The sequence below is a fragment of the Psammomys obesus genome, unplaced genomic scaffold (assembly GCF_907164565.1).
Source record: "Psammomys obesus unplaced genomic scaffold, mPsaObe1.curated_primary_1811, whole genome shotgun sequence".
Classification (NCBI taxonomy): Eukaryota; Metazoa; Chordata; class Mammalia; order Rodentia; family Muridae; genus Psammomys; species Psammomys obesus.
The window spans coordinates 24,048,739-24,075,068 of NW_026593286.1; the positions used below are offsets into that span (position 1 = coordinate 24,048,739).

Genomic DNA, 26,330 nt, shown 5'->3' on the forward strand with positions numbered 1-26,330 from the left:
TGAGCCAAGTACTGTGATGCCAAGAGCGGAAGTTCTCATCGATATGTTGGAAATGCGATCTCCGACACAACAGTGTTTGGGGGTGGAGCCTTTGAAGAGTGGCACCCTTATGATGAGATTCATGCTTTCGGATCAGTCTTGGGAGGGAGTTGGATTCCATTATGCCCTTCTCTGAACAAGAGTGAAAATTACAATGCATTATAATGATAGAAAAAGTGGGCTTGTAGTTGAGATTTGTGCTTGAATCCCATTTTTGCCATTAAATAACTTCAGAAGTTTAAATATCGTTTCCCAGTATCTCAGTTTCCTAAACACGTGATCACATTACCGATGTGATATGGACCACAGCCCAGCACCATTATTCCATGGTCATCAAATTTGATATCATGCTCCTGAGGGGAAAAATAGAAAATATTGAAATTATAATGTCATTATTCCATATAGTTAAACTACTTGCCCCCTCTCTAAGTGTGTCTCTCTCACATGCACCTCTATCGGAAATTGCTAAGTATAAAATGTTAGAGAGTCTCACGAAAGCTCTGATTATTTCTAAATTGATATAGCTCAATATTTGCAAGGTAGTCATGAGACTACAGCATTATTACAAGTTCTCCCGCTTGCGTGGTTTCATTGTGAAGGCAGTTCCTAATAGAATGGGTACAAAAACTCCTCGCAACATCCGTCCCACATGATGCCATGTCTATTAGCAAGGTCAGCAGATGATCGGAGGTGAAAACCACACATTCCCTAACCTGAGCTATCCCCCAAACCCAGAGTGCTCTCCATGTGGTGTTTCTGTAGTTCCTACCTGGCCATTGTAGGTGACATACAAGTAGTTTGTTACTGATGGGTATTCTGCAGCCAGTGTATCAATCTGCACGAGAAAATTCATTACTTGATAAAGGTTTTACTCTTTCCATCACAATTTTTAAAGACTGACTAGATGCTTTGTGCTCCTTTCACATTTCTTTTATGTCCAATATAGAAATCCAAATATAAAGACAGAAAAGGCTATGTACAATCACATCGCTTACTAATTCTGAGAACCAAAGCAACAAAAGGATTAACAATATAATCTAGTAACCACTTGGGCAGTAAGTAACTGGACATCTCTCAGTGCTTCCTTGGAATTCGGTGGTGGCATCACCCACATAAAATTTTCATGGGTCTCGAGGACCATTTACCCAGCCAGGTACCTAAAGCAGCTATGTATGAAATCTTAAGTTAAGCCAAAATGACCTATAGAGGAAGGAGGTTTTCAGTTTGCAAATTAATGTATAGGATTTAAGTTAATGATGACACTAGTGAGTGACACGAATGCCATAAAGCACGAAGAGGCAGTGGGGAATCTGGCCTTCACTGGACCTAATTGGAAAAAGTAAATCAATTCTACTCTCAAGGGCCATGAGCCCAGCTTAGTGAGCAAGAATCTGGGGCTGACAGGGCAAGCCAGTGCAAAGCTGTGAAGAAAGAAGAAAGGTAATAAATGCTGAGCAGAAAATATTTAGAACCCAGCTCGTGACCTAAGGGCTTACATGTGCACCTTAAGCCCACAGAGAAAAGTCAATGATTCTAAAGGCCAAAAAGCAGCTGGTGGTACTTTAAGCCAAGACCCTCCTTCCATTAAAAGGGAGGGCAAAAAGGCCAACAAATGGCATATCTACGCATGTTCATGTGTGATGGTCATGAATACTAGATGAGATCATTACATCCAGCCCCATCACGATGAATACTAAATGGACCATAATGATAGGGCATTTAAAATAAAGTATTGCCCTTTTAAAAAGTTAGAGCCCAAAGAGATAATGATTTCCCCCCAGAGATTCAGCCTCTGTGCCAATCCATGTATTATTACACCAAGATTTCTGTCACAACATATATGTTTGGACATAGGTCAAAAGCAAAGATAATTCAGGTTACTTTATTTAAAGCATAGCAACTGTATTTTCTTAACATCTCATTGCCACTTCCTTTTTTCACTTTAGGCATGAGTCACTCCAGTGCTGAGTAAACCTAACAGTGCCTCGGACATCAGTCAAATAAGCGGAGTCATTTTCTAAGCGTTCTTTCTCAATGATAATCTTGAAATGATATCTACATTTCAAACCAAAAATCCTTAATTGGAAGAGCTGTTGCATTACCTGTTTAACCCAAGGGTGGATATTTTTCTTTAATCTCAGCTCCCGCGTCTGGGCTTCAGTCAGTCCTAAACATTTGGAAATCTGCTTGTCTGAGAACCCAATCTCTTTGGCCTTTCTCAGGGTTTCTTCTGTTACAGACTCACTGGGATTTAATGGAAAAGAAAGATTCAAGTTTAGACCAGACACAAGGACAATAAGAAAGTGAACTATTTCATATCAAGTGCACTAAATATCCTCTTATATTCCAATTCTGAGCATATTCATGTCTCTTTGAATTTCAAAATTACATAAATACATATTCAATAACAAGTGTACTAAAGATCTTTTATATCCCATCTCCAAGCATATTCATGTCTCTTTGAATTTCAAAAATACATAAATTATCGATAATTCTCCTAGCCCTTGTGAGGACTCTGATATTTGGCAATGCAGATATCTCTGTAAACTCCAGCTTTCACAACCTCTCTCTCTCTCCTCTGTCTCCTGATCTCTTTAAAATTTCCTGTTAACAGTTCTAATGACTTTTCTTGTTTGGTAGTAACAAGTGAATTTCTTTTCTTTACTTTCTTTTGTTTGTTTGTTGATTGGTTGATTGATTTGGTTTGGTTTGATTTTTTTGAGACAGGGTTTCTCCGTGTAGCCTTTTCTGTCTTGAACTCACTTTGTAAACCAGGCTGGCCTCGAACTCACAGAGATCCGCCTGCCTCTGCCTCTCTGAGTGCTGGAATTGCAGGAGTGTGCAACTTTCTTTTATAAAGTCAGAAGTCACTTGATAAAACCAGTGTTGGCCCCCTTCGCCCTTCTGACACAAAATTCTTTGCAGTGGGACCAAGGTTACCGTCTACTAAGTTATTTCTCACCCTGTTTTATGTCCATCGTCACTGGTGTAACTTTTTGTCAAAGCTCTGTCTTTGGACGCCTACTACAGTCAGACCATATTTTTTTTTCCCTCTGTATATTTAGCTACTGTTGTGGAGGTCATTAGCCTAGCTACATAATGCTCCTAAATCTGTGGCTTTCTTTTTTCAATGACTGACTATTACTCTAGGTCTGAATGTTTGTGAAACGGAAATCTACTTGACCTGGATGTTCCAACATTACACAAGACTGCACATTCTCACCATAAACAGCTCACTTATCAGATTATTCCCAAAGCCTAGCACATTATCTGGCCCAGAGACAGCACTTAACAAATGTTTATTAAATAAACGAAATTATTAGTGTAATTTTCAGTGTAACAGAAATGACACAAAAGTTATTAAAGCCACCTTTTAACTAAATTTCAAAACCAATAGAAAAATAATTGGTAAAGAACTAAGGTGCATAAAAATAAAATGTTACTGTAAACCAATCTATTACCCCAATACCTGAGGGTTGCTTCCAGCAATAACTGATATAATAAAATTAAATTACAATGGTTTGATATTCAATACAATGAAACCAAAACATAAAGCTATGATATCAGAAGATCTAGCTCATACTAAATAAAACATTTTCCCAAAACTCTAACAAGATATAGTTGAGGAGGACAAGTCATTTATTTGATTCAGTAGAATAGCTACTGGTAAATTTCCCATGTTCCAGTAAATAGCCCCAGCTCAAATTCAGGCAAGCAACCATAATTAAACCTACATGGAGCTGGAGAGAAGGCTCGGGGGCTAAGAGCATTAAGAGCATTAAGAACACTTGCTGCCCTTGTGGGGGACCTGTCTTCAGTTCCAGCATGCACACACAGGATCACAGCAGTGTGTAACTGCAGGTACAGGCATTCAGTGCCGTCTTCTGACCCCTGCAGGCAGCATGCGCACACACACGTGATGCACATACACAATGCAGCTAAAATATTCATACCCAGAGAGTCAAAGCCAATAATATTTTTAAATCGACATAAAAGGAAAGACTTGAGAAGAAGTCAACAAGAATGGGAAAGGGTAAGAGGGAGCCATGGGGGGGGCAGTACAAGTCATCAAAATATACTATATATATATCAAAATATAATATATACAAAATATACTATAAGTGTTTTAAATTAGCAAAGAATAATATGTTTTTAAGGTAAATTAATTCAAGTGGCAAGGGAGCAGTATCAACAAGATTGAAATACATCATTTAAAACTTGGTGTGCTATAAAAGTTATTAGGCAAACTGTAATAATACCACAAACGCAGTGTGTTAAGACAGGCACACTGAACGTTCTGTGTCTGTGCTGTCGGTGCTGTGCATTTTAACATCAAGCATATTCTCTCTGACCCCAGGACACATGCAAGCCTTAGAGGCGATTGCCTACATCTCCTATCTGCATACTGTCTTCAGTGCCCAGACACTGTTCTACAGGAAGAGGTATTTGTCAATATAGAGTCCATCCTCTGCCATGGGTGAGTGGGTTAAGCCCAAAAGGGAGCTGTGTCTAAATACTTTGTGCACATACGCACACACATGCATGCATTATTTCCCTAGGTTTCAGGGTTTTTTTTTTAATTTTTAATTTTTATTTATTTGTTTTTTACAGTTTATTCATTGTATATCCCGAATGTAGCCCCCTCCTCCAACTCCTCCCAGTCCCACCCTCCTTTCTTCTTCCCCCCATGCCCTTTCCCTAGTCTACTGAAAGGGAGGTCCTCCTCTTCTGCCATCTGCCCACAGCTTATCAAGTCTCATCAGAACTGCCTGGATCCTCTTCCTCTGTGGCCTGGCAAGGCTGCATCACCAGGGGCGAGTGATCATCAGCTTTGGTGTAGATTATTTCGGCTTTGACTTTTCCAAGTCAATTTGTTTTCCTGTTGGACCTAAAGCCCCTTCTGTCTCTAATCAGTGCAATCTTCTCAATGTACCCTGAACCCACTGCTTAATTTATTTAATATTTAGAGTTGTAACAAACGCAGGTTTTGATATGCATCTTGTCATAGTAAGACAAGTAATTTTCTGAGAAAATTATTGAAGCACTGACATTCCTGTTATTACACTCTGAGGTATGTTTTGCCCTTTGCTGCATGCTCAAGATCTGTGCTATCCAAGATGGAAGCTTCTAGTCATTTGGTTATTCAAATATTTTTTACTTTTTTTTGGTTATTCAAATATTAAAGGCATTGTCATAAACTTAAATTTTTCATCTGTAGTCACTCACATTTCAATTTGCTTAATGGCTACACAAAGCTATGAGCCACTGTCTGACAGTGAAACATACAGAATATCCTTCCTAGAAGTTTCTGTTGGAAAGTGATGCCCAAGGAAATACAAAACAATATTTGATGCAAAGAAATGATGGCGATTCAAACCAATTCATGTAGGGATAAGCTACATCGCACAATGTGAGGTCAAAGAAAAGAGATAATGGGCAAGCAGTTTTGTGTGGGAAATATTATGGCAGCAGAGGGCAGAGAAGATAAATGTAAAGAAAGTTCAGCTCTACATAGGTGAAGGGATGACAGACACTCTACAAGCAAGGGCAACTGTGTGTGAATTAACCTAGAGCAGCCATGTTCATGACGGATATGGAAACCCACTGAGGATCTGTAGCTAGAACATGCACAGGAAACTGGATGGATGCAGCAGAGTAAGTCCAGAGTTGTCCTGTATTCGGTGCTTTCATGCTTAGTGAACCTGTGCATGTTTCAGGAATGAATGATAGGAGATAAAATCCAAAATGCTTACATCCAAAGTGGTCAAAGTGTCTTAGAGACGGACAAACAGCCATTAGTGTGCCTGTACTATACAAGAGCAATTCTGAAAGGCACCCCCGCAGACCATTTTGAAACAAATGCATCAAGCTGGAACGGCAAAGTGCATATTTTAGGCTCATGAGCTGATTCTTAAACAGTTTCGTAGTAAACAAATGAACTGTTTTAACATTGACTATTCAGTAACTAGATCAACAGCAGACATGATGTTTTGGCATGTATTGAAAATTAGAGGTCACGGAACAGGACTGACTATGGATGCAAATACCAGGTAGCTGTGTTCATGCGAGGTCCACGAAGGATTTTTATACGATTTCACACATGGCCTCTCTGCTATTAATTTCTGCTTTTAGACGTGAAACATCCTGTGACAATTTTCAGGCCTCTTCACTGAGAAATAGAGGCCAATTCTGATCCACCATAACAATTTGAAGACAAACAAGGTTAGGTTACAATCCTTCCCAAGCTGGAAGCTGCCTGATTGATTGCAAGTAGGCCAACCTCCAAGACAGGGAGCAGGATAGCTCTGTCTCCCACTGTCTTTGCTTCTGTGCAAAACAAGGTTGGCTGGCATGTCATTACACACAGAAGAAAACTGACTTTATTTCCAACCTGTCCTGATACAAAACTTTATTTTGTACCCCATTACAATAATGCAAGAGAGGAAACAGTTTAAGACATGATTCATTAGCTTGGAGACAGTGAATCAGATAAGATTAAACTTCCTCAGCGCTGAATTCAGAAAGTAATCTTGCCTAAATCAGTGGTTCTCAACCTGTGGGTCTAGACCCCTTTGGGTGGAGGACTCTTTTGTGGGTGTCAAGAACGATGGAAAACACACAGGTATTTACATTACGATTCATAAGAGTAGCCACATTACAGTTATGAAGTAGCGATGAATCTAATTTTCTGGCTGGGGGTCACCACAACCTGAGGAACTTTATTAAAGAGTAATAGCCTTAAGAATATTGAAAAACACTGTCCTAAATGAACAAAAACCTCCTATAACAGCCGCAGAGGCACCACCTTCTTTTCTGCCCATACCTAGATTCTGTCTGCGAAACAGAACTTCCATCATCATACCAAGAAGTTTGTTTTTTTTTCATTTTGCTTACTTACTTGCTTTCTGTGTCTTTCTTTCTTTCTTGACAAACTAGTTAGGGAAAGGAAATGTAACAATTTTATTTTGCCAAAGGAAAATTAAAAAAAAAATCTTCATTTGGAAAATGAACAAAGCACAATAATTACTAAAAGAAATATAAATGTTGAATTTGTATTCAAAACTACATTTTGAAACCTCAATGGGGAATTGTTCTATTATGTTCTATTATAAATCAAGGGAGCATTATACCCAGCTAGGAGAGTGATCAGTTGAAAGGAACACAGTGCACTGAAGTACAGTTTTAAAACATGTGCAATGAATGACCCTTCTGTTATTTGATAGGTGTGTGTGCCGGTATCTGGTTTATTTTCACTGTTTTAAACATATACACATTAAATCTATATTACAGACCTACATCTTATGAAAACATGCTATAGATACAACTTTTATTTCCCCAACCTGCTTTTCTTTTCAGAGTTCAAGGGTAAAGTCTTCAAAGATTGGACTTCTGTCATCTCGTAGTAAAATCTACATGATAAAACAAAGATACACCGCATGGCTGGTATGCATCCCTCTAAAAATCCCTAGCTTCTCTCTACTCAGCAGTGTAGTATAAAAGAGTGAAATTTTAGGAGATAAAACACCTTAAACCAAGACAATGGGAGTTTTACACACTCTGCTGTAATCTTTTACTGGTTAAACATCATGGCTTCTCTTCTCGGGCAGGAAGCCCCTTGTGTGTTCTCTGGGTTATAAACAATACAAGCTTTTCTCTCTCTTTCTCTGACTCCCAGTGTGGCTTTTGTTGTGGTTGTGGTGGTTTAAAACTCTACCCTATAATCTAAAAGCCTTCCTCCACTCACACTTGGTCTTCAATAATAAATGATGAAAGGAAATGGAATAAGTTCTCCTTACTGAGAAAATTTTCACCTGGCTCAGAGCAGCTGGGGAAATCTATTAACAGACTGGAGCACAGGCAGCATCACAATTACCAGGGGAGCGGTGCACTCCTGGGGTCCTCGCAGCTACGGCCTTTCTTTGATCCGCCAACTCACAAGTCATACCAAACAAATTTCCCTCCATTTTGCCTAAGCTCTAACCTGAGAAAGAGCACTCCAACTCAGCCTACAACTACGGGATGGACCTGCAGTTCTACTGTTGTCCTTTTCCTTTAGAAAAAAACAAAAAACAAAAGGCAGACACTGAGAACCCTAGTCTTGGTCCTTAGTAAATGACCCCATGTTTAATTTTTAAAAAGAAAAAAAAAAAGAACTGGGTGGAATGTTCTCATCCTCCAAGCCCTCACTTACCTCTCCCTATAGTTTGCACAGCATTGCTAATAATTTTTGGCATCTCAAAATATTAAAACTGTGCTATAATCACACTAGTGCCACTGGTGGAAAGATTATTTCTCGTCTCATCTTCTTCCTTTGGGAAAAGAGGTCATTCCTCTATCATTAAGAGAACTACAGAAGATATTTTGCAAAATCATGAGTAGTGTTCAGAATAGCAAAAATTAAAAGAGGACACTGCAAGGTGAGCGTGACCAGGCTCTCTGTTTCTGAGAGCATCATGACACGTTCCCCAATAGCAATGAGGTCTTTGAAGGAAAGCTAACACCTTCATTCTTGCATGCCAGATGCAGGAAACATGTAAGCCATACCAGTGTCTGTGAGAAAGCACAATATCTTGGAAGTGACCAAATGGGATCTGAGTCAAGCTGGCATTAATGCTATCACATCAGAAGTTCTGGTTCTCAACAGCATCCTGTGAAACTGCACGTTAGCTTGAAAGATACAAAGGACACCAACAGCTCCTTACAAGAAGTTGATATTGTAGCTATTTTAAATAATCTGTTTCTAATTTCTTTAGATTATATTATTACCTGTCTCCCTTTCTACAATTTTCTGCTTCTTTTTGTGATTCTGGGGATTGAGTCCATTGTCTTGGGTAGCTACCTAAGTACATTATCAATATTTTACATCCTCGGCCCTACATTCATTTTTAATTAATTTTAGAATCCCTGGTTATTCAGAAATATTATGACATTAGTTTCAATATGTTAAGACCACTCATATTCCATCAAATTTAATAATGTAATTTTTCTATGAATATTAATAATAAGGTCCTAAATACGGATAATGAGGTAGAACATGCCTTTAATTCTAGGGTGGGAGAAGTAGGCAGATCTCAGTGAGTTTTTGACCAACCTGGTCTACATAATGACTTTCAGAATAGCCAGAGCTATATAATAGAGAGGTCCTCTGTGTAATTATAGGAAAATATTCTAGTATAGATTATTATAATTCTGATCTCTGACAAACTATATTTTTAGCAGTAATAATTCGATGATTCATTGACTTAGGGAGGGGCATGCATGCTGAGGGTGGAGAAAGGAAGGAATTGGGACAGGAGAAGGGAGGGAACCACAGGGGGAATACAAAGTGAATAAAGTGAATTAATAAAGAAAGAAAAGAAAATCTTTAACTCTTTGTATCTCTACATATGAGTCAAAGATTAAAAAAAAAAAAAACGAAACAGGAAATCTTATGAAAGAAGGGGGAGATAGAAAGACTTGGAGGGGACATGAGCTCCACAAGGAGAGCAACAGAACCAAGCAACCTGGGTCCAGCAGTCTTTTCTGAGACTGATCCTCCAACCAAGGACCATTCATGGAGATAACCTAGAACCCCTGCACACATGTAGCCCATGGCAGCTCAGTGTTCAGGAGGGTTCCCCAATAATAGGAACAGGGACTGTTTCTGACATGAACTCGTGGGCTGGCTCTTTGATCATCTCCACTTGAGGGGGGCAGGGGAGCAGCCTTACCAGGACACAGAGGAAGTCAAAGAAGCCAGTCCTGATGAGACCTGATAGACTAGGTTCAGATGGAAGGAGTGGACTGCGAGAGGGGCATGGGTGAAGAAGAGGAATGGAGGATGGGATTGGGAGGGGATGGGGAAGGGGGCTACAGCTGGGATACAAAGTGAATAAACTGTAATTAATAAAGATTTTTAAAAAATCAAGACAAAACTAGAAACGAAGTGCATCATGCATCTAAGCATCTCTTAAAGGTTCTGCCTGATTCAACACAGCAGCAGCCCAAAGTACACGTAGGCGTCTCCTGAGTCAATAGAGCCAAAAGGCAAAGACCATATCATGACGTGCTGCTTTGGTTCCGATTAACACATTTTTTTACTCTAAATTCATAACCCCCCCCACGCACAAACATATATCAAGTAAATTAAATCCTAAGTTTTCCATGAATATAGGTTTCGAATATTTATCTCACAGAAAAAATAAAAAATAAAAATAAGGAGCATCCAAAGCCCTGGTCGAAAACCCAGACTGGTTATTCTTTGATGTTATAATCTGTTGTTTCAATAAAAAGTCTATTTGAAATCCTTTATGTTAAAACCTTTCCATTGTCTTTGTTAAAACCAGGTAATACTTCAACATAAAGCTTTTTCCAAACATCATGTATGTCCAACTAAGCAACGAACATGCAATTTGAAAGCATACATGACTTTGACTGACTTCTGGAAACTAGCCAAATTCTACAGTCAATCTCTCTCCAACCCTGCAAAGAAAAAAAAAAAAAAGATGGGGGTCGAGGGGGGGGGACACACATAAAACAATGCACATGTGCAGTCTTAGTACCCCATCAACCAGGTCGTACGTGATTTACAGAGGTAAATGCAAGAGCAAAATGAATGGCAAGCAAAAGGACCAAGATGAGGGAAAGGAAAGCAGGAGGAGCTCATTAGGAAGGTCGCCTAGATCGGGCCACACCTCAGCCACCTTTGTCTCGTCCTATCCTAAGTAGCATTCTTGTGTCCAGCCCTTGAGACAGTGAGGGACATCAGAGTTTTCACTCCTTAAAAAGTGGACATTGAAATTCTGCAGGGATGCTTATGGGCATTTTGGGTATCAATATGAGGCATGATCATTCCCATACTCCACCTCTATAATGGCATCACTGGTGTCACCAGGTAAGAACACCCTAGCTGTCAATATTCTCTGTAATTTTGCCTGTTTGGTTCTCATTCTCCTTTTATTGTGTCACTCACACTTCAATATGCAAGAAAAGGCTCATGCACTATTTTAAATATGTGCATTTAAGTCAATATGTCAGAAGTTACTATTAATAAAGCAAACGTTTTAAAGGCTATCCTCTGAGATCTTCGTGCCTTTAAAAATTCTGTTTACGTCTTCTAAAGATGGCCTTTGGGGCTTCTTCCCTGTCAGGCTCCCTGTATGTTCCCCAGAAGAGTTCTATAAAAGGGCACATTCATTACAATACTTCTGCTCTAAGTGAGGTCAACTATTCAGGCAGGGAAATGTGCAGCTCACAACATGACAGCTGAAGAGACCTGATCCCCAACTGTCTGTTTAAAAGCCATGTCTCTAAAAAGCTTTTGAAAAGGGTTGGTGACTACAAATGAAGGCAGAGGCACTGAGTTGGAGTCCCTGACTTCCCATGACTGACACGACATAAAGGATGAAAAACACCCTAGGGTGACTCAATTTCACCATCTATAAAAAACAAAAAATAGGACCTTGCTCCTTCCCAGTTGTATTACACACAATACAAATGTTCTTTAAGATCTCAAGAGAATGCAGATGTCTTCATTACAAACAATGTCTGGGTTTTGCCTTAACCTTCTTTACCGAGTGAACCAGATCCCTTATTTATGAAAACATCTCATAAAACTTCAAAAAAATGGAGCAAGGTATAGCAGCAATTTAATCCCAGCACTTGGAAGGTAGAGACAGGTAGATTCCTGATTTTGAGGCTAGCCTGATCTACAGACAGCCAGGGCTACACAGAGAAACCCTGTCTCAAAGCAAAACCAAAACCAAATAAATAAATAAATAAATAAATAAATAAATAAACCTCCAAAACTGTACATGTTCGAAGATGTTGTAGATGGTTTTTTTCTGGAAAAGTATAGAAATGTTGCCACTCAGTAAGTAATAAAAACTCTATCCTGTTAAGCATCTTAGTGCTCATTGCTTGTATGCATATCATCTCTACTTAACAATACAAAACATGTAGATAAAGGTTCCCTTGTTGGTAAACAGCTCATTTAGAGCTTCCTAGGTAATTAGAATCTAACAATGCTGATTGATGATGTCTTCCACCACAGTCAGTTTACTTCTTGCGCTATCCATCTTGCAATTAGCAATTTGGTTGGTTCTTTTCAGCAACCAGGAATCACATGCTTTACTTCCTTCTCCTTTCTTTGCTGTAACTGACAAATTCTGGTCTTGTTTTTAACACTAATAATATTTCTTTATTGATTGGTATGTTATCATACAAATTTTACTCATTTCTCACATTATGCTGATCCCCCCCCTCCAAAAAAAAATATGAGCTAAACAGATGACTCCAAATCATTTGTATGTGTTTCAGGACTCATGCTCACTCTTAGAATGGTGAACTCTATCTTTTCAATTAAATTTTTATTTTTTATATTGATTACAGTTTATTCACTTTGTATCCCAGCTGTAGCTCCATCCCTCATTTCCTCAAAATCCCACCCTCCCTCCCTCATCTCCTCCCATTCCCCTCTCCAAGTCTACAGATAGGGGAGGTCCTCCTCCCCTTCCACCTGACCCTAGCATATCAGGTCTCATCAGGACTGGCTGCAATGAACTCTATTTTTTCACTGTTACAAATCAAGGGATGTTTTTACTATGAAAGAACTAAGGTAAAAGTGTATTAAGGAAGTAGGATGACTCAGCATGTATATGGGCCTAGAACACAAGCCTGAAGACCTAAGTTCAGTTCCAGAATCCACAATGGAAAGAGGGAATCTGACTCCCAAAATTACACATGTCATATCATGTGCCTTTACTCATACATACACCACACACACACACACACACACACACGCACAAAGAGTAAATTTTAACTTAAAATATATTAAGATATTTACATATTTACTATTATCCCTAGTGGAATTTGTAACTTAATTTTGGAGGATAATGTCATGCATATAATGATTACAGAACAATGATGCTATGCAGCTTCAGCTATTGCAACTGATGGTCAAATAGACAGCATTTAGTTTAGTCTGTGCTCTTACACTGTCTTCAGTGAATAGTTAAGACTTTCGTGTTCATTACACTTAGCATAAAAAATAGCAGCAATCACAATTCCTCACTTCCTAAGCGGAATTCACCTACTCCCCCACTACATGTTTCTCATAATGTAGCTCTGGCTCCCCTCCTGCCTCCCTGTTATCATTTGATGGGCTCTTTCAATTGTCTTTCGCTCCTCTTTCCCTACCCCCTTTCTAGGCTGTATCAGACTGTTTAAAATGTCTGCCTGTTGATGTATTGTGTAGGAAATTCTTGACGCTGCTCCTCTGGCAGGGGATATTTTAGAGAGAGACACACTTCCCACCCACTCAGATCTGACTCCAGCATGAACCACTTGTGAAACCTTGGAGAGATAACTTAAGCATGTGGGACCCTCATTCATAGAATAAAATAGGAATGAAGATCTTCAAAGACCACTCATATTGAGATATGAGATATGTGTGCAAGAGTATTAGGCCTCTAAGCCTCAGTGTTCATTAAATTTCCCTAAATTAAGAGTTTCATTTTTATATGTCAATCATTGAAGCCTAATTGTGTGTAGCTATTAATGTGGATTATAAGCCCACTGAAGGCAGGTTCCTGACTAAAAACTTATTCTTCAATAAATGATACCGGCCCTAATACAAGAACTTACACACAGTGGGTACCAAATAAATATTCATTAACAAATACTAATAGATAAACATGGTTACTAATAAAGGAAAATGACATCAAGTAAATGCCCAATTCATCATGCTACAATTAGACACACTGACAATATAGATAATGGATTAATTATTGATGATTAATAAATTCATACCTACACATAATCAGTGAAAGTGCTTTTTAATCAACCTAAGATTTTTAAATTTTTCAGAAATGTGAAAATAATATATAGAAATATGTAACAATAAATTTTATAAACGATCTGAATATCGTTCTAACAAGCTTTTGAGTAAAACAACTTGCTCACACCAGAATCATAAGAATGCTACCTTATGCTGGCTCTTGGATCACCTTCACCTGAGGGGGAGCAGCCTTGCTAGGCCACAGAGATACTATCACAGATACACAGGGACTGTCTCTGACATGAACTCATGGGCTGGCTCTTTGATCATCTCCACCTGGGGGGCGGGGGGAACAGCCTTACCAGGACACAGAAGAAGACAAAGAAGCCAGTCCTGATGAGACCTGATAGACTAGGTTCAGATGGAAGGGGAGGAAGACATCCCCTATCATTGGACTGGAGGAGGGACATAGAAAAGAGAGAGAAGGTGGGATTGGGAGGTGATGGCGGAAGGGGCTACAGCTAGGATACAAAGTGAATAACCTGTAATTAATAAAATAAAAAAGTAAAAAAACAAAAAAACAAACAAACAAACAAACAAAAAACGAATGCTATCTTACTTAAAAATTTGACAATTACTATCTAACTGTGAAACTCTTAGTTAACTAATAAATGAGGTTTTCTCAGGACATTAAAAGTTTTGTGTATATTTTGTATCATGTATGATTAAATAGATTATCAATTAAAATTAATAGACTCATAGTACATCCATGAGATTAGTTAAAATATCTTCTCGTCACATAATGTATAAAAGCATAAAAGTTAAAGCATAAAAGTTTTTTTAATGCACTTTTGTAGTAGTTCTGAGACATACAATCTCCCATAGCAATAATCCAGTTTTAAAGAAAAAAATATTCTTGTTTAAGTGTGCTTCAGTTTTATTATTCTCAAAGAACTTCACTGTAGCCAGGCAAGATGGCACACCTCTAAGACCTGTGCTTAGAAGGGAGAGACAGGAGCATCAGGGATTCAGGGCCACCCTCAGATGCCTAGTGAGTTCAAGGCAAGCTGAATCTCCCTGAGATACTGTCTCAGAAAACCAAAAGGACAAATCCCCATCCTGAAAGGCAAAGAGGATGGACATCAGAAGAAAACGAAAATAGGAAACAACCTCGGAACCCGCTACAGAGGGCCTCTGAAAGCCAGAAGAAAACAGGAAACAACCTTGAAATCTGCCACAGAGGGCCTCTGAAAGCTTCTGCAGTATAGACTGTCAAAGCAGATGCTGAGCCTGATGGCCAACTGATGGGCAGAGTGAATGGAATTTTATGTAAGAAGTGGGAAATAGTAAGAGCTGGAGGGAATGGGAACTCCACAAGCAGAGCAACAGAACAAGATAATTTGAACACAGGGAACTTCCCAGAGACTCATACTCCAACCAAGGACTATTTGTGGAGATGACCTGGAACCCCTGCACAGGTGTAGCCCATGGCAGTTCAGTGTCCAAGTGGGTTACATAGTAATAGGAAGAGGGACTGCCTCTGACATAATCTGATTGGCCTGCTCGTTGATCACTTCCCCCTGAGGGGGGAGCAGCCTTACCAGGCCACAGTAGAGGACAATGCAGCCACTTTTGATGAGAACTGATGGACTAAGATCAGAAAGAAGGAGAGGAGGACCTCCCCTATCAGTGGACTTGGGGAGTGGCATGCATGCAGAAAGGGGAGGGAGGGTGGGATCGGCAGGGGAGGAGGGAGGGGCTTATGGGGGGATACAAAATGAATAAAGTGTAATTAATAAAAAATAAATAAAAGATTTAAAAAAAATAAAAAAAAATTAAAGTAATTTACTATAGAGGTGGCTAGAAATATGAAGACCAAGGACGCAGAATAGTTCCAGGACAGCCAAAGCTACACAGAGAAACCCTGTCTCGAAAAACCAAATAAACGACCATGACAACAAAAGCCCTAAGAAATACAGCAAATTGGTCCTGCTGTAAAGGGACATAAGACTGTTTCCTGGGAATCAAATCAGAGGATTGCACTAAAGTTTCCTACTGCCACCATCCTGTTTCTTCATCCAAAAGAATAAACGGTATTATAAACATGTTATCCTAAAATAAACAAATCCTAACAGGCAAGTATGTTATATTCATATAAGTTCCCTGAATTACTTCTATACTTAACATTTTAAACCAGAAGTTATGAATTAATGCCGGGAACTTAGAGTGCAGACAATCTCATTCTAATGTGTAAGTTCTAACAACTCTGGGGTGACACTTTTCCTTAAACTTCAATCAAACGTAAGCACAAAGTGTTCTTGTCTGATTTTGCCATGCCTTGTGAGCAAGTTAAATAAAAAGTCAATAGAAACTAGCATGTGTAGGAGAGGGCATTCAAAGGGACTGTTCCAGCTAAGGTGACACCTGCATTAGTCCATCAGGCAGAAGTTTGTGGCTGCAGGGAAATGACTGACTTTACTGAGCTCAATTTACCACTTGAATGCCCAAGCAGAACTCACTAGGCTTGCCTGAGATTGTTTCCCTAAGCAATATGTATGCCTGTGATTTTTCAGCACCCACCAATGGGCATAGTTTATCACGCAAACATACTGAAGTGCAGATGGAAACCGGACCCTTGAAAACTGTGCTTTCTCCTTGTTTAGTTCATTGACTACAGAAAAAAGGTGAGATGAAAAAGGAAGAGACATTAATATTATCAGAACTGGTACAGCATAAAAGTCAAAGAAGCCCATAGAGTATTGAATAAAAGTAATTTCTGTATTTTCCATAAGCCAAATAGCAAACTTATGTCAATCATTCATAGAGAAATAAATATAAATCTTAGCTTCTAAAGTTTACATAGTCTAGAGTACATCTCACTAGGTATATACACTACTTTGGAACATCTAAAATGGTGGGAAATAATTTTCTTTAAACAGTTATCTCCAACATCACTGATGTAAATGGGATCATTCAACATAAAAGCGAGAGGGCAAAGTGAGCCATTCCGGAAAAAATCATAGTCACCATAAACGGAGGGAAACCTTTCACCTGCCAACAAAGCATGGACAAGCTGTTTTTTCTTTAAAACACTCATTTGAAGGAAAACTGTGAAGATTTATGCAGCTTTGTTGTAGCCAGAGTTTGTTTAAATGTTTTTAAATTTATTTAATTTAAATTTCTCTGTTTTTAAAATTCTCTAAATTAGGCCCTTGTTATAGCATCCTTGAAGTGTTATGTTAGAGACAGCTTATGAGTCATAGTGTTTGAAAAAACCAATTTCCAAGCAGCAGACAGAGAAAAACAGACAGGCTCATCGTTCTTCTGACCTGCTCATATTTCTTTAAATATTATGCTCACCTTTCAACTAAAAATTTTTCAGTTCAATCTGATGCTATAAATCACATGTTTGGGGCATAAGGTCCTAAAATATTTCCTGCTCACAAATGACCCTTCTTATATTTCATTATAGCAATATCATCCCAGGTAAGGGATCTTCGAGCCCATGTTTGTCTAGCCTTTGCAAACACAATTAAAATATTTATCGTGGGTGCTGGCTGTACGGTGATAAAGCCATCACGCCTCTAGTGGCAAATGTAACTCTGGTGGGGGTGTTTATTACAAGTCATCTTAGTTCTTCCAGTTGGCATCTAACATACCTGTAAACCATAGACATGTATATTTGCACATGTGTGCGCATGCTTAATCCCACTAGAACTTCAGTCTTAACTTCTCAAACTCCTTTCAGACAATCTAGCAATTTGTGACAATCTGTTAGTGTGCGGTTAATAGGTATTTGGTAAGTACTAGACATTTCAGTCCCTGTGTGTGTGTGTGTGTGTGTGTGTGTGTGTGTGTGTGTGTGTGCATGTGTATGTGTGTACACATTCTTCATCAGCAATAAATAATTAAAGACAAATTAAAAGTCAGTGAACACAAGTGGGAGAGGGACAGTTTCGGCTGCAGCTGCCTGAAAAATGGCTATCATCTAAATTAGTAAAACCGGATATTGCTCTCAAAGTGTCATGTACATATTACTGTGCTCACGGATTGGTGAAACACAATCATCAGAACCGAGTTCTGATAGGGTGAGAACTGAGTGTTAAGACACCGCTCTGATGATCACAATTTCACCTCAAATGATCACACGGACGAAGGCTGGGATTTCACCTTACATGTTTCCCAGTGCCCTTCATGGAAGGGGACCCGTTGCTATGACTCTCACATCACTTAGTTCTATGGCTAGCACCTTGCTTCCATTACTTTGCCCTATCCCTGTTGGTGGACACTCACACATGATCTCAATACATGATAACGTTACATTGGAGAGTTGAACCTTAAGTTCCATTCCAGAAGACTACGTGAAAACACGAGGCACGCGCTGCCCGCCACTTTGGGTGATACTATGCTCTCCTGCTGAATATGCGTATTAGATTATAGAACTTTACAGCATGACTAAGTGTAGAGAAGAAATTGGGTTCACTGTCACAATGGGGTTCTACTGATCTTTGGTGACGATGGTGTTTCTATCACTAACATTTCGCTTCCTTAAAAATAAGCCGATTGTTAAAACAGATGACAGTATACTAAAAAAATTGAGGGGTGATACGTGGCAAACTCAGCAAATTTAGGGAGTATCTCTAAAAAACAAACCTCTCAATGCATATATCTAAAGATATTTAAAGTTTTTTATTTCAGGGAAGAAAAGTAAAAACCCTCATTGGGCACTGGACTTTGATTCTTTTATTATTTGAGCTTCACAATCAAAACTATTATGCATACATTAGCAAGAAGGGTAAGACACTAGAGCAGGTAGCAAATAAGTAAATACATAGAAAGGCATGACTCTGCTTTAAGACTCCTAATAAAATGGACACTTACAATGTCAGCTTCCTCACTACAGGAAGGGAGAAATGAATAATAAAAAGAAATTCAAGAAGACTGAGGGTTTTCTTCCTTTCTGCTAATTTTAAGGAGAAACACAAATGCATATAAAAGGTTCAATATCCCTGAATCCTTACAGAATGCTTACAGCTACTGGTATAATTTCCTCAGTGATTATATCAACTAATTTAGGATTTTGTGCTTTTGGTCATCCTTCATCTCTTTTGCATAGTAACTCAGAAGGCATTCACTGCACCAAAATTGTGTGCTGTCCTTCTATAAACATGGATGCATTAATCTCTCTCTCCTTTAGTGAATTTTCTTTGACTTCAAGACCATAATCTGTATGGCCTCACAGCCTATATATCTTTAATACATAAGGAAAGGACAAAATGAACCAACCCATGTCAAGTGTTCTATACTTATCCCTCTTCTTATTCCTCCTCTTCTACCATGTGAGACCCTGGCTATCTACTTCCCCAGAAATCCATGTGAAAGTTGCAAAAAGAGGGAGCACATGGATTCCAGAGATACGCAGAGGCAGAAAATTTTTGGAATCCTCTCAACATACATCAAATAAATAAATACCTCCTGGGCCCACAGCCAAAGTCAGATTTTCCAACACGGGAGCAGTTAAGGTTTTATTTTAAAACAATGTAAACCGAAAACAAATGCGAATGTAAAAAACAACAACAACAACAAAAAAAAAAAAAAAAAAAAAAAAAACAGTCTTTTTTAGCCCCTATCCAAACTAGCAATGACTCCTTGATGTCAATTGGTGATAAGGGGTTTCTATTGTTTTGAGAATTATGCAAAATTTGAAAACTAGATCTTCCTGGACATTTAGAAACCTCTAAGGAAATAAAAGATCTCCTTGCCCAGGATACTGGTAAGAGCAACCAAAACGGGGCCAGGAAACTTAACTGTCAAATACTTAGAATCAGTTAACTTTGACCTCCTTTTGACCTCAGAGCCTTGTATGCCATGGAGGGGTTGAGAGAGCCAGCTCCAGTGGCCATTCACTCTCGTGATTTATGTAACACTTATGAAAGTCATCACATTGCTATTTGTTTCAGTCAATGGAGCTCAGGAAGAGAAAGAACAGTACATACTGCATCTCTCAGATAATAACACCAATTTTAGGTTTAGTGCCTTTTAGGTCTCACAACAAGTCTTTAGATTTCATGCTATAAATAAGCATTAAAACATATTTACAGAAGAACAAATAATACTTTACAACCTTTGAAATCATAACAAGCTCCAAGGTAGCTTTATGCAGATCATTATGAACAAAGGGACAAATATTTAATTATGAGTACACTTGTATCAGAAAATGGAAACTAAAAATGTCAAATTGTCAGCAGGTACAAGGAACAGAATCTGAAGTTGAGATGATGCCTACAAGAGTGAATTGTTTTTATCCTCCAAAGACCTTTTTCTTCTATCAATATATTCTTATTTCTGCTTAGTTAGAGTCTTAACCCAACTTCTTATTGTAATAAAAACTATTCAATTAAAATATTAAACCTCCTTCCCAAAGTTCAGAACGTATATTAAAGCATACTCCGATCACGACAGCATCTGCTAGTCTTCACGCTGGGCCTATTGGCACTGTGAGTTTCTAGCGACCCCATGTGGTTTCACTGGAGCGCTCTCATAGGCTTTTGAAATCTGTTGCCTAAAACTGAACAGTGGAGCAGGCTATAATTTAACATGGAAGTTTTTCTGGCATCATAAACCAAGAAAAGAAACCCTAAGTCAGCAAAACTGTTAGACAAATGCAGAGGCTCCATCCCCGTCTTATTTGCTGACTACTGTTCGCCTTACTCGAGCTTTTAAAAGCTTTTAAAAGGATGAATACAGGCAACGATGGCCAGTCTCATCTTTGTTTGGCAAAATCCCTATGTACAAAATCAAAAGTGTCTCATGTGTAACTATTTTGTGCATTTTTTCAAAGACTAATGTTATTACAAAAGCAAACCAGGTGTTTCGTTGCCAGTAAGGTCCACACCTCAGTTAGGCAAATGCAATGGCTCCATTATCTGCTGTAGTTGCTAACCTATGAGAAACCCACTTCCCAGATCTTCCATCATGCTAAGCATTTTATATAATCAAATTGTCTGCATTTCTCCAAGCCATTTGAAAATAACTTATATGTCTCTAGGCTTGGATATGAGATTTCATTCCAACATTAGTGTGTTTCTGTGTATTTGGGAGAGAAACTAAAGAGGACCTTACATTTTAATTTTGTAATAGATGTTCCTCTTTTCAAAGATGTATGTGTAAAACCTGTCTAATCCAGAGACAACCCAATAGAAAGTCTTCAAATAACAATTAAAAGGATAAATTTTAAATATTTGACATTATCAGAATATTCTCAACATTAAATTAAATTTATAAATAATTGGCTATGAGGAAATAAAGAAATAAAACTGTAAATTAGTCAGAGGTAAAGAGGCTATTAAAAGAAACATGAATATGCCTTATTCATATGCTCAACTGAAAGTCCCCATATTAATAATATCAGTAGAAAGTGAGAGAAATAAATTCCCTACAGATACATAGCAATTTGTGGGTTAATATTAAAAGCAGATCTAGACTTCAAAACTGAAAAGAAAATGTACATAAAATCAGAATATCATTTCTGAATTCCTTCTTAACAATATATAAATCAATAATATTTATAAATGTGCTATAATTACTCTGAGCTCAAAAGACTTAGTTAAAAAATCACCACAATGTTTGATATCAACAAGAAAAGTAAAAAATGAGTCAAAGTATTAATAATTGCCTTTCAAAACATAATATCTGAGAAACTGGCCATTGTCCTTTGGCTATGGCTACCTTTTCCTAATGTTGGCATCATTTGGCTCACTAAAGCAGACTTCTGACCACTCAAAACTGCACTGAAAACATCTCGAGTGGTTCAAAGCAATCCTCTTACCTGTTGACCCCTTTCAGAGTCTTATCCATGTTCAAAATGTCTCGCATCTTATACAAAAACCACTTGTCAATGAATGTGAGCTTCTGAATCTCATCGAGGGACATGTTGTTTTCCAAGGCCTGCCAGGGAAGAACAAACACTTTCCTTGGCAACCATTTTCTAAATGTCTTATTTAATTGAAAACCTAAGAGCCATTCCATTCATTTCCGTGTTACTTAGAGAGCCTGGGGCCAGGCTACCACCTGTGCTATGAAACTGAATCATTGATGTTCCTGGAAATAAACTCAGGGTACTGCTGTTACCTGCACCCACACATGTTATACAGAAGTACCTTGAGTCACAGAGTAGGATGAGTTCAGTACAGTCTCAATGGGTGCTATCTCCTCCTCTTTATTTGACTAGGTTACTTTTTCCTGATATTTATCCAGAATTAAGAAGGTTCAAATGACATGATAACCCTACCCTATTGGCATCTCCTACCATTTTCTTAAGCTTACTTTAACAATTTCACAAAAGCCAAATACTGAGCCCTTATTGAACTGCATGTGCTAGCAACAATACACAACTCTGAAACCCAAACCTCCCAAACTCAGAACATGTATATTGTTATTATTTATATTTATATGAATGTACTAGTAGACAGGGAAAATAAATAAACACATAATTTTCTATTTATGTGTTTCTATTTATAAATAGCAAAACTATTTATGGTGACACTTTATATTTTCAAACTCAGAAGAGACATGCTCTTAACTAGTAACTCTGTTGATATATTCAAGTTCGCAAAGTTTAGTTTCCTTAAAGTGATTATAAGCTTTCAGATACCAGCATGGTTTGCAGTTCATGTGACTAGAATAACATTCAATGAAAACACATTCAATTTTTAATTTTTTTATATTACTCTTATGGAATTCTTCACAAAATCACAAGCATATTGCCAAGATCTACATTGGTCTTACTTCCTAAGAAATTTAAGGCTAGCCAGGCGTGGTGGTGGACGCCTGTAATCCCAGCATTTAGGAAAGCAGAGGCAGGTGTATCTCTGTGAGTTTGAGGCAAGCCTGATCTACAAGGTGAGTTCAGGACAGTCAAGGGTATACAGAGAAACCCTGCCTCAAAAGAGAGAGAGAGAGAGAGATTTAAAGCTGCCATTAGCAATGGCACAGAAAGTAAGTTACTCACACTTTTTACAGATCAAATAAAGATTACATCTGACAATACAAAATGAACAAGGGCCTAGAATGTGGCCCCCATTTCCCTCCGAGGGTGGAGAATCTACAGACCCTGCTTCCATTGTGAAGCAAGCCTGCCAGTCTTGAGACTACAACTATGCCATCTTACCCTAATGGAATGAAGCCCATTATGGCCCCAAACACATTTGAGGTTGCTCAAATGTTCTCCAAATCAAAACAAATGCCCTGCATTCTCCCCAAATCAAAAGAGGTGATGATCCCGTCATCCTGAAATTACACTGCTGCAAAAGCAAGACCTGAGAGCACATGGCCCTTTTCTGAGAATCGTGAAAGCAGGTGGAGACTTACACTCTCCCTTCATTCTTTCTCCCTTTCAGAACTGCACTGTCCTTATATTCTTTGTCAAAATCACCAAGTTCCTGGTTGCTGTGGAAATGAACAGTAATGATGGCCTCTAACAAACAGAAATCAGTTCCTTGTCCCGGCACTCTGGCAGACAATAATTTATATCCCTAAGCCTGCACTTCTTGCTTGTACACAGCGTGCTCTGGGCAGGATGAACCTCACACATTTGTCCCTCATCCCCATCCTTTGTAAGTCTGTTAGAAAAGAATGAGAGATTTGCCTGGGTTTTACGGCCTGGCTGGGAACTAGAAAATGCTGTCCTTTTTTCATCTGCTTGAAGTGGCAGAAACATGATTACGAGACACAAAGAAAAAAAAAATCCATTTACTGCCCTTGCCCTGAGGGAAAAATATATCTATATATGTATCTATGTGTTTACACATTACACCCACACGTATGAATGCCGTGGATTGCTTTTTAAATAAAAGACTAAGAGAGGAATAATAAATACAGTGTCAGGGCCTTCTAGAAAAATCTCACTTTGCTGCTGTACCCCACTACCCCTGAAAAACATCAGTTTTGAAACTCAAGATTAGAAAGTATTCATCAAAGATAATGCTTTCTCCCAGATTTTTAACAGGATCTGACTATTTAAGACATAGACACCATAAGGATGAGGGAGTGTACATTAGATGCTATGAAAGAAATATCCCTTGTTCTTCATCTTTCTGCAGGACTGTCACTAAATGCTCATAAGAGTAGCCCTGGGTTCAAATCGTAAACAACCATTTTTTTCTGTTGCTACAAAGGTATTATATAAGTCATATTTCTTCTTTAAAGATAAAATTCATATTTTCGCTAATTTATCCCGCATGCACACACACACATAAAATGGCCAGGGGAGCTTTGTGAACCTGGTGTGGTTTGACACTGTTGGAGGATTAATGCCTGTGCTTCTTTAAATGTCAAAAAGCCATTTAGGGATTTCTGACCAGACAGATTGCAGCTGCCCAAGTCACTTTTCATAAAACCAGATGAGCTGAAACTTCAAAACCCTAAGCACAGTAAATATGAAGGGAGATTAAAATGGCATTTAGTTTGCATGAAGAGGACCTAGGAGTGGAAGTGAGAAATGTGCGGCTTTTGTACTACACGCAACACCGCCAATAAGATAATTACATGGGAAAGCCTTCCATCACAGTCTAGATAACCTGATGCTTAAACTCGGAGAAAACCAAGAGGGATATGTCAAGGTCTCTGGTAGGATGCACTGTATGACACCAATGTGTGGATTTCTTCTCTAAATGCAATTTCATGCGTTTTCAAGAAACGTTTGATAAAGATGACAAGAAAGGACAAATCAGTTCTATAAAATCCTCAAGTATGGGTGCTGTGTCTACTAAAAAGAAGAGCCATTTTGCCTATGTACTTATCTTTTAAAAGATCAACGTGCCCTTGGGTCCAAATTTTGAGTTAATTTTTTTTGTTAAAGATTTATTTATTATGTGTGCATACACACCAGAAGAAGGCACCAGCTCTCACTATAGATGGTTGTGAGCCACCATGTGGCTGCTGGGAATTGAACTCAGGACCTTCAGAAGAACAGCCAGTGCTCTTAACCTCTGAGCCATCTCTCTAGGCCCTCGAGTTAAATTAAAAAAAAAAAAAAAAAACATTTCATTACTCAACTAGAAGAATAGCTCATAAAATCCAGAGAATGTGTGTGAGACAGATAAGAGAAAGGTGTTAAATGTGTGAGAGAGAGACAGGGTCAGCAAGTATCTGTGATGACACGCACGGAGGGATCAGAAGGCACTTCAGAAACACTTGGCAGTTTGCTAAGCTAAATTCCCAGGTCTTTCCACGTTCCTCACCCCATAGTACCTTAGCAATGGCGTAGATGCGGGTGCTGGAGGGCTCAGAAAGCTCTTTCCTCAGATCCAGGTTTGCTGGCCACTCCTTGTTCAGCGGGAGCCTGGGAGTGAACCCATCCACAGATGGATGGCACATCCTCAGAGCCTTCTGGAAGCTTTCTTCAAAGGTGCGACCGATGGCCATGACCTGGAATGCACGCGTGAGAGCTTACATCGGAAAAACAGCATCCCATATCTTTAGTTTCTGACAAAATTAGGTGTGTAATGTTTTCTAAAACCCGACACCTGCAAAAGGATTCTGAGAGTATCAGTAGACTTTGAGCTGCTGTTTTCTAGTTCTCCTTCCCTTTTCTCCATGCTTTTTAACGCAATGAGTCTTTAACATTTTATTAGGGTTTTCCAGCTAGGGAATGGAGCTTTTCCTGAGTCTAAAGAAGATGTTGCCTGCACGTAATCTGAAGCCTGACAGTATTAAAATGAGGAAGAAGTGGCTACAGCATAGGGACCCTCCTTTAAAAGACCTTACTCTTATGCCAATGTTCTTTAGGATACAAAGCAAATAAGGAGAAAAGACGCCTATTAACACAAAAACAGACTATTTTAAGAGTAGCAGTCAGGATCTATGACAGCTTGGCTTTTCTATAGTTTAAGTATTAGACCCCTAATGAATCATAAAAAAATATAGAGAGGTTATGATTTTTGAATGTAGGTAGAGGTTAAATTTCACCATGACAAATTTTATATCTTTTCACAAAATTTACAGTTAATTGTACCTAATCCAAAAAAAAAAAAAAAAGGATAATTTAGTCTGAACCAGTCAGTACTCAAAACCAAATTTAATCTAGCCTTGTAACCTATCCAGTTATTTCAGTGGGAGAACATTGCCTTTGAATCTCTCCATGGAACAGTAAATTGCTATGCAGTTTTTGGCTCCAGTTTAAAATATCAATGGTTACAATATTGCCTTCAGTAAACTTTCATGATTCCTCAGATAAGCTGAAGTTTACGCTAATGACTAATTATGAAATTGTTGTGTCAACTATGTGCAAAGATACATATTCAAATATCACCAATTCTAAGCTGATAACCCTTTTTAAACTGTCCCAAATGTAATTAGAAGTAAAGGGAGGTTCCTGGGAACAGGGATAAACAAAATACCAGGACCTTTCAGTTCAGTGAAAGGGAGATTAATATTTCCATGTGCTCTCTCAGTTTGGAATTTGTTGCACTTGAAGGCTTGTGAGAGCTCATGTCGTCAGCCTGTTTACACAGACGTGAAAATGTGAGGTATAAAC

At 38.6% G+C, this 26,330-nt stretch overlaps 1 protein-coding gene across 3 annotated transcripts in view; it reads right to left on the reverse strand.

The window, feature by feature from the left end:
* Nucleotides 1-26,330, reverse strand: part of Cps1 (carbamoyl-phosphate synthase 1) — a 120,416-nt gene that overhangs the window by 34,352 nt on the left and 59,734 nt on the right. For all 3 annotated transcript variants that reach the window (XM_055616578.1, XM_055616579.1, XM_055616577.1), the window contains 5 exons: nt 25,046-25,222; nt 21,624-21,742; nt 2,142-2,283; nt 809-874; nt 329-392 (listed from right to left, as the gene is read on the reverse strand). In XM_055616578.1, the coding sequence (XP_055472553.1) occupies nt 329-392; nt 809-874; nt 2,142-2,283; nt 21,624-21,742; nt 25,046-25,222 (568 nt within the window). The remainder of the gene's footprint in view (nt 1-328; nt 393-808; nt 875-2,141; nt 2,284-21,623; nt 21,743-25,045; nt 25,223-26,330) is intronic.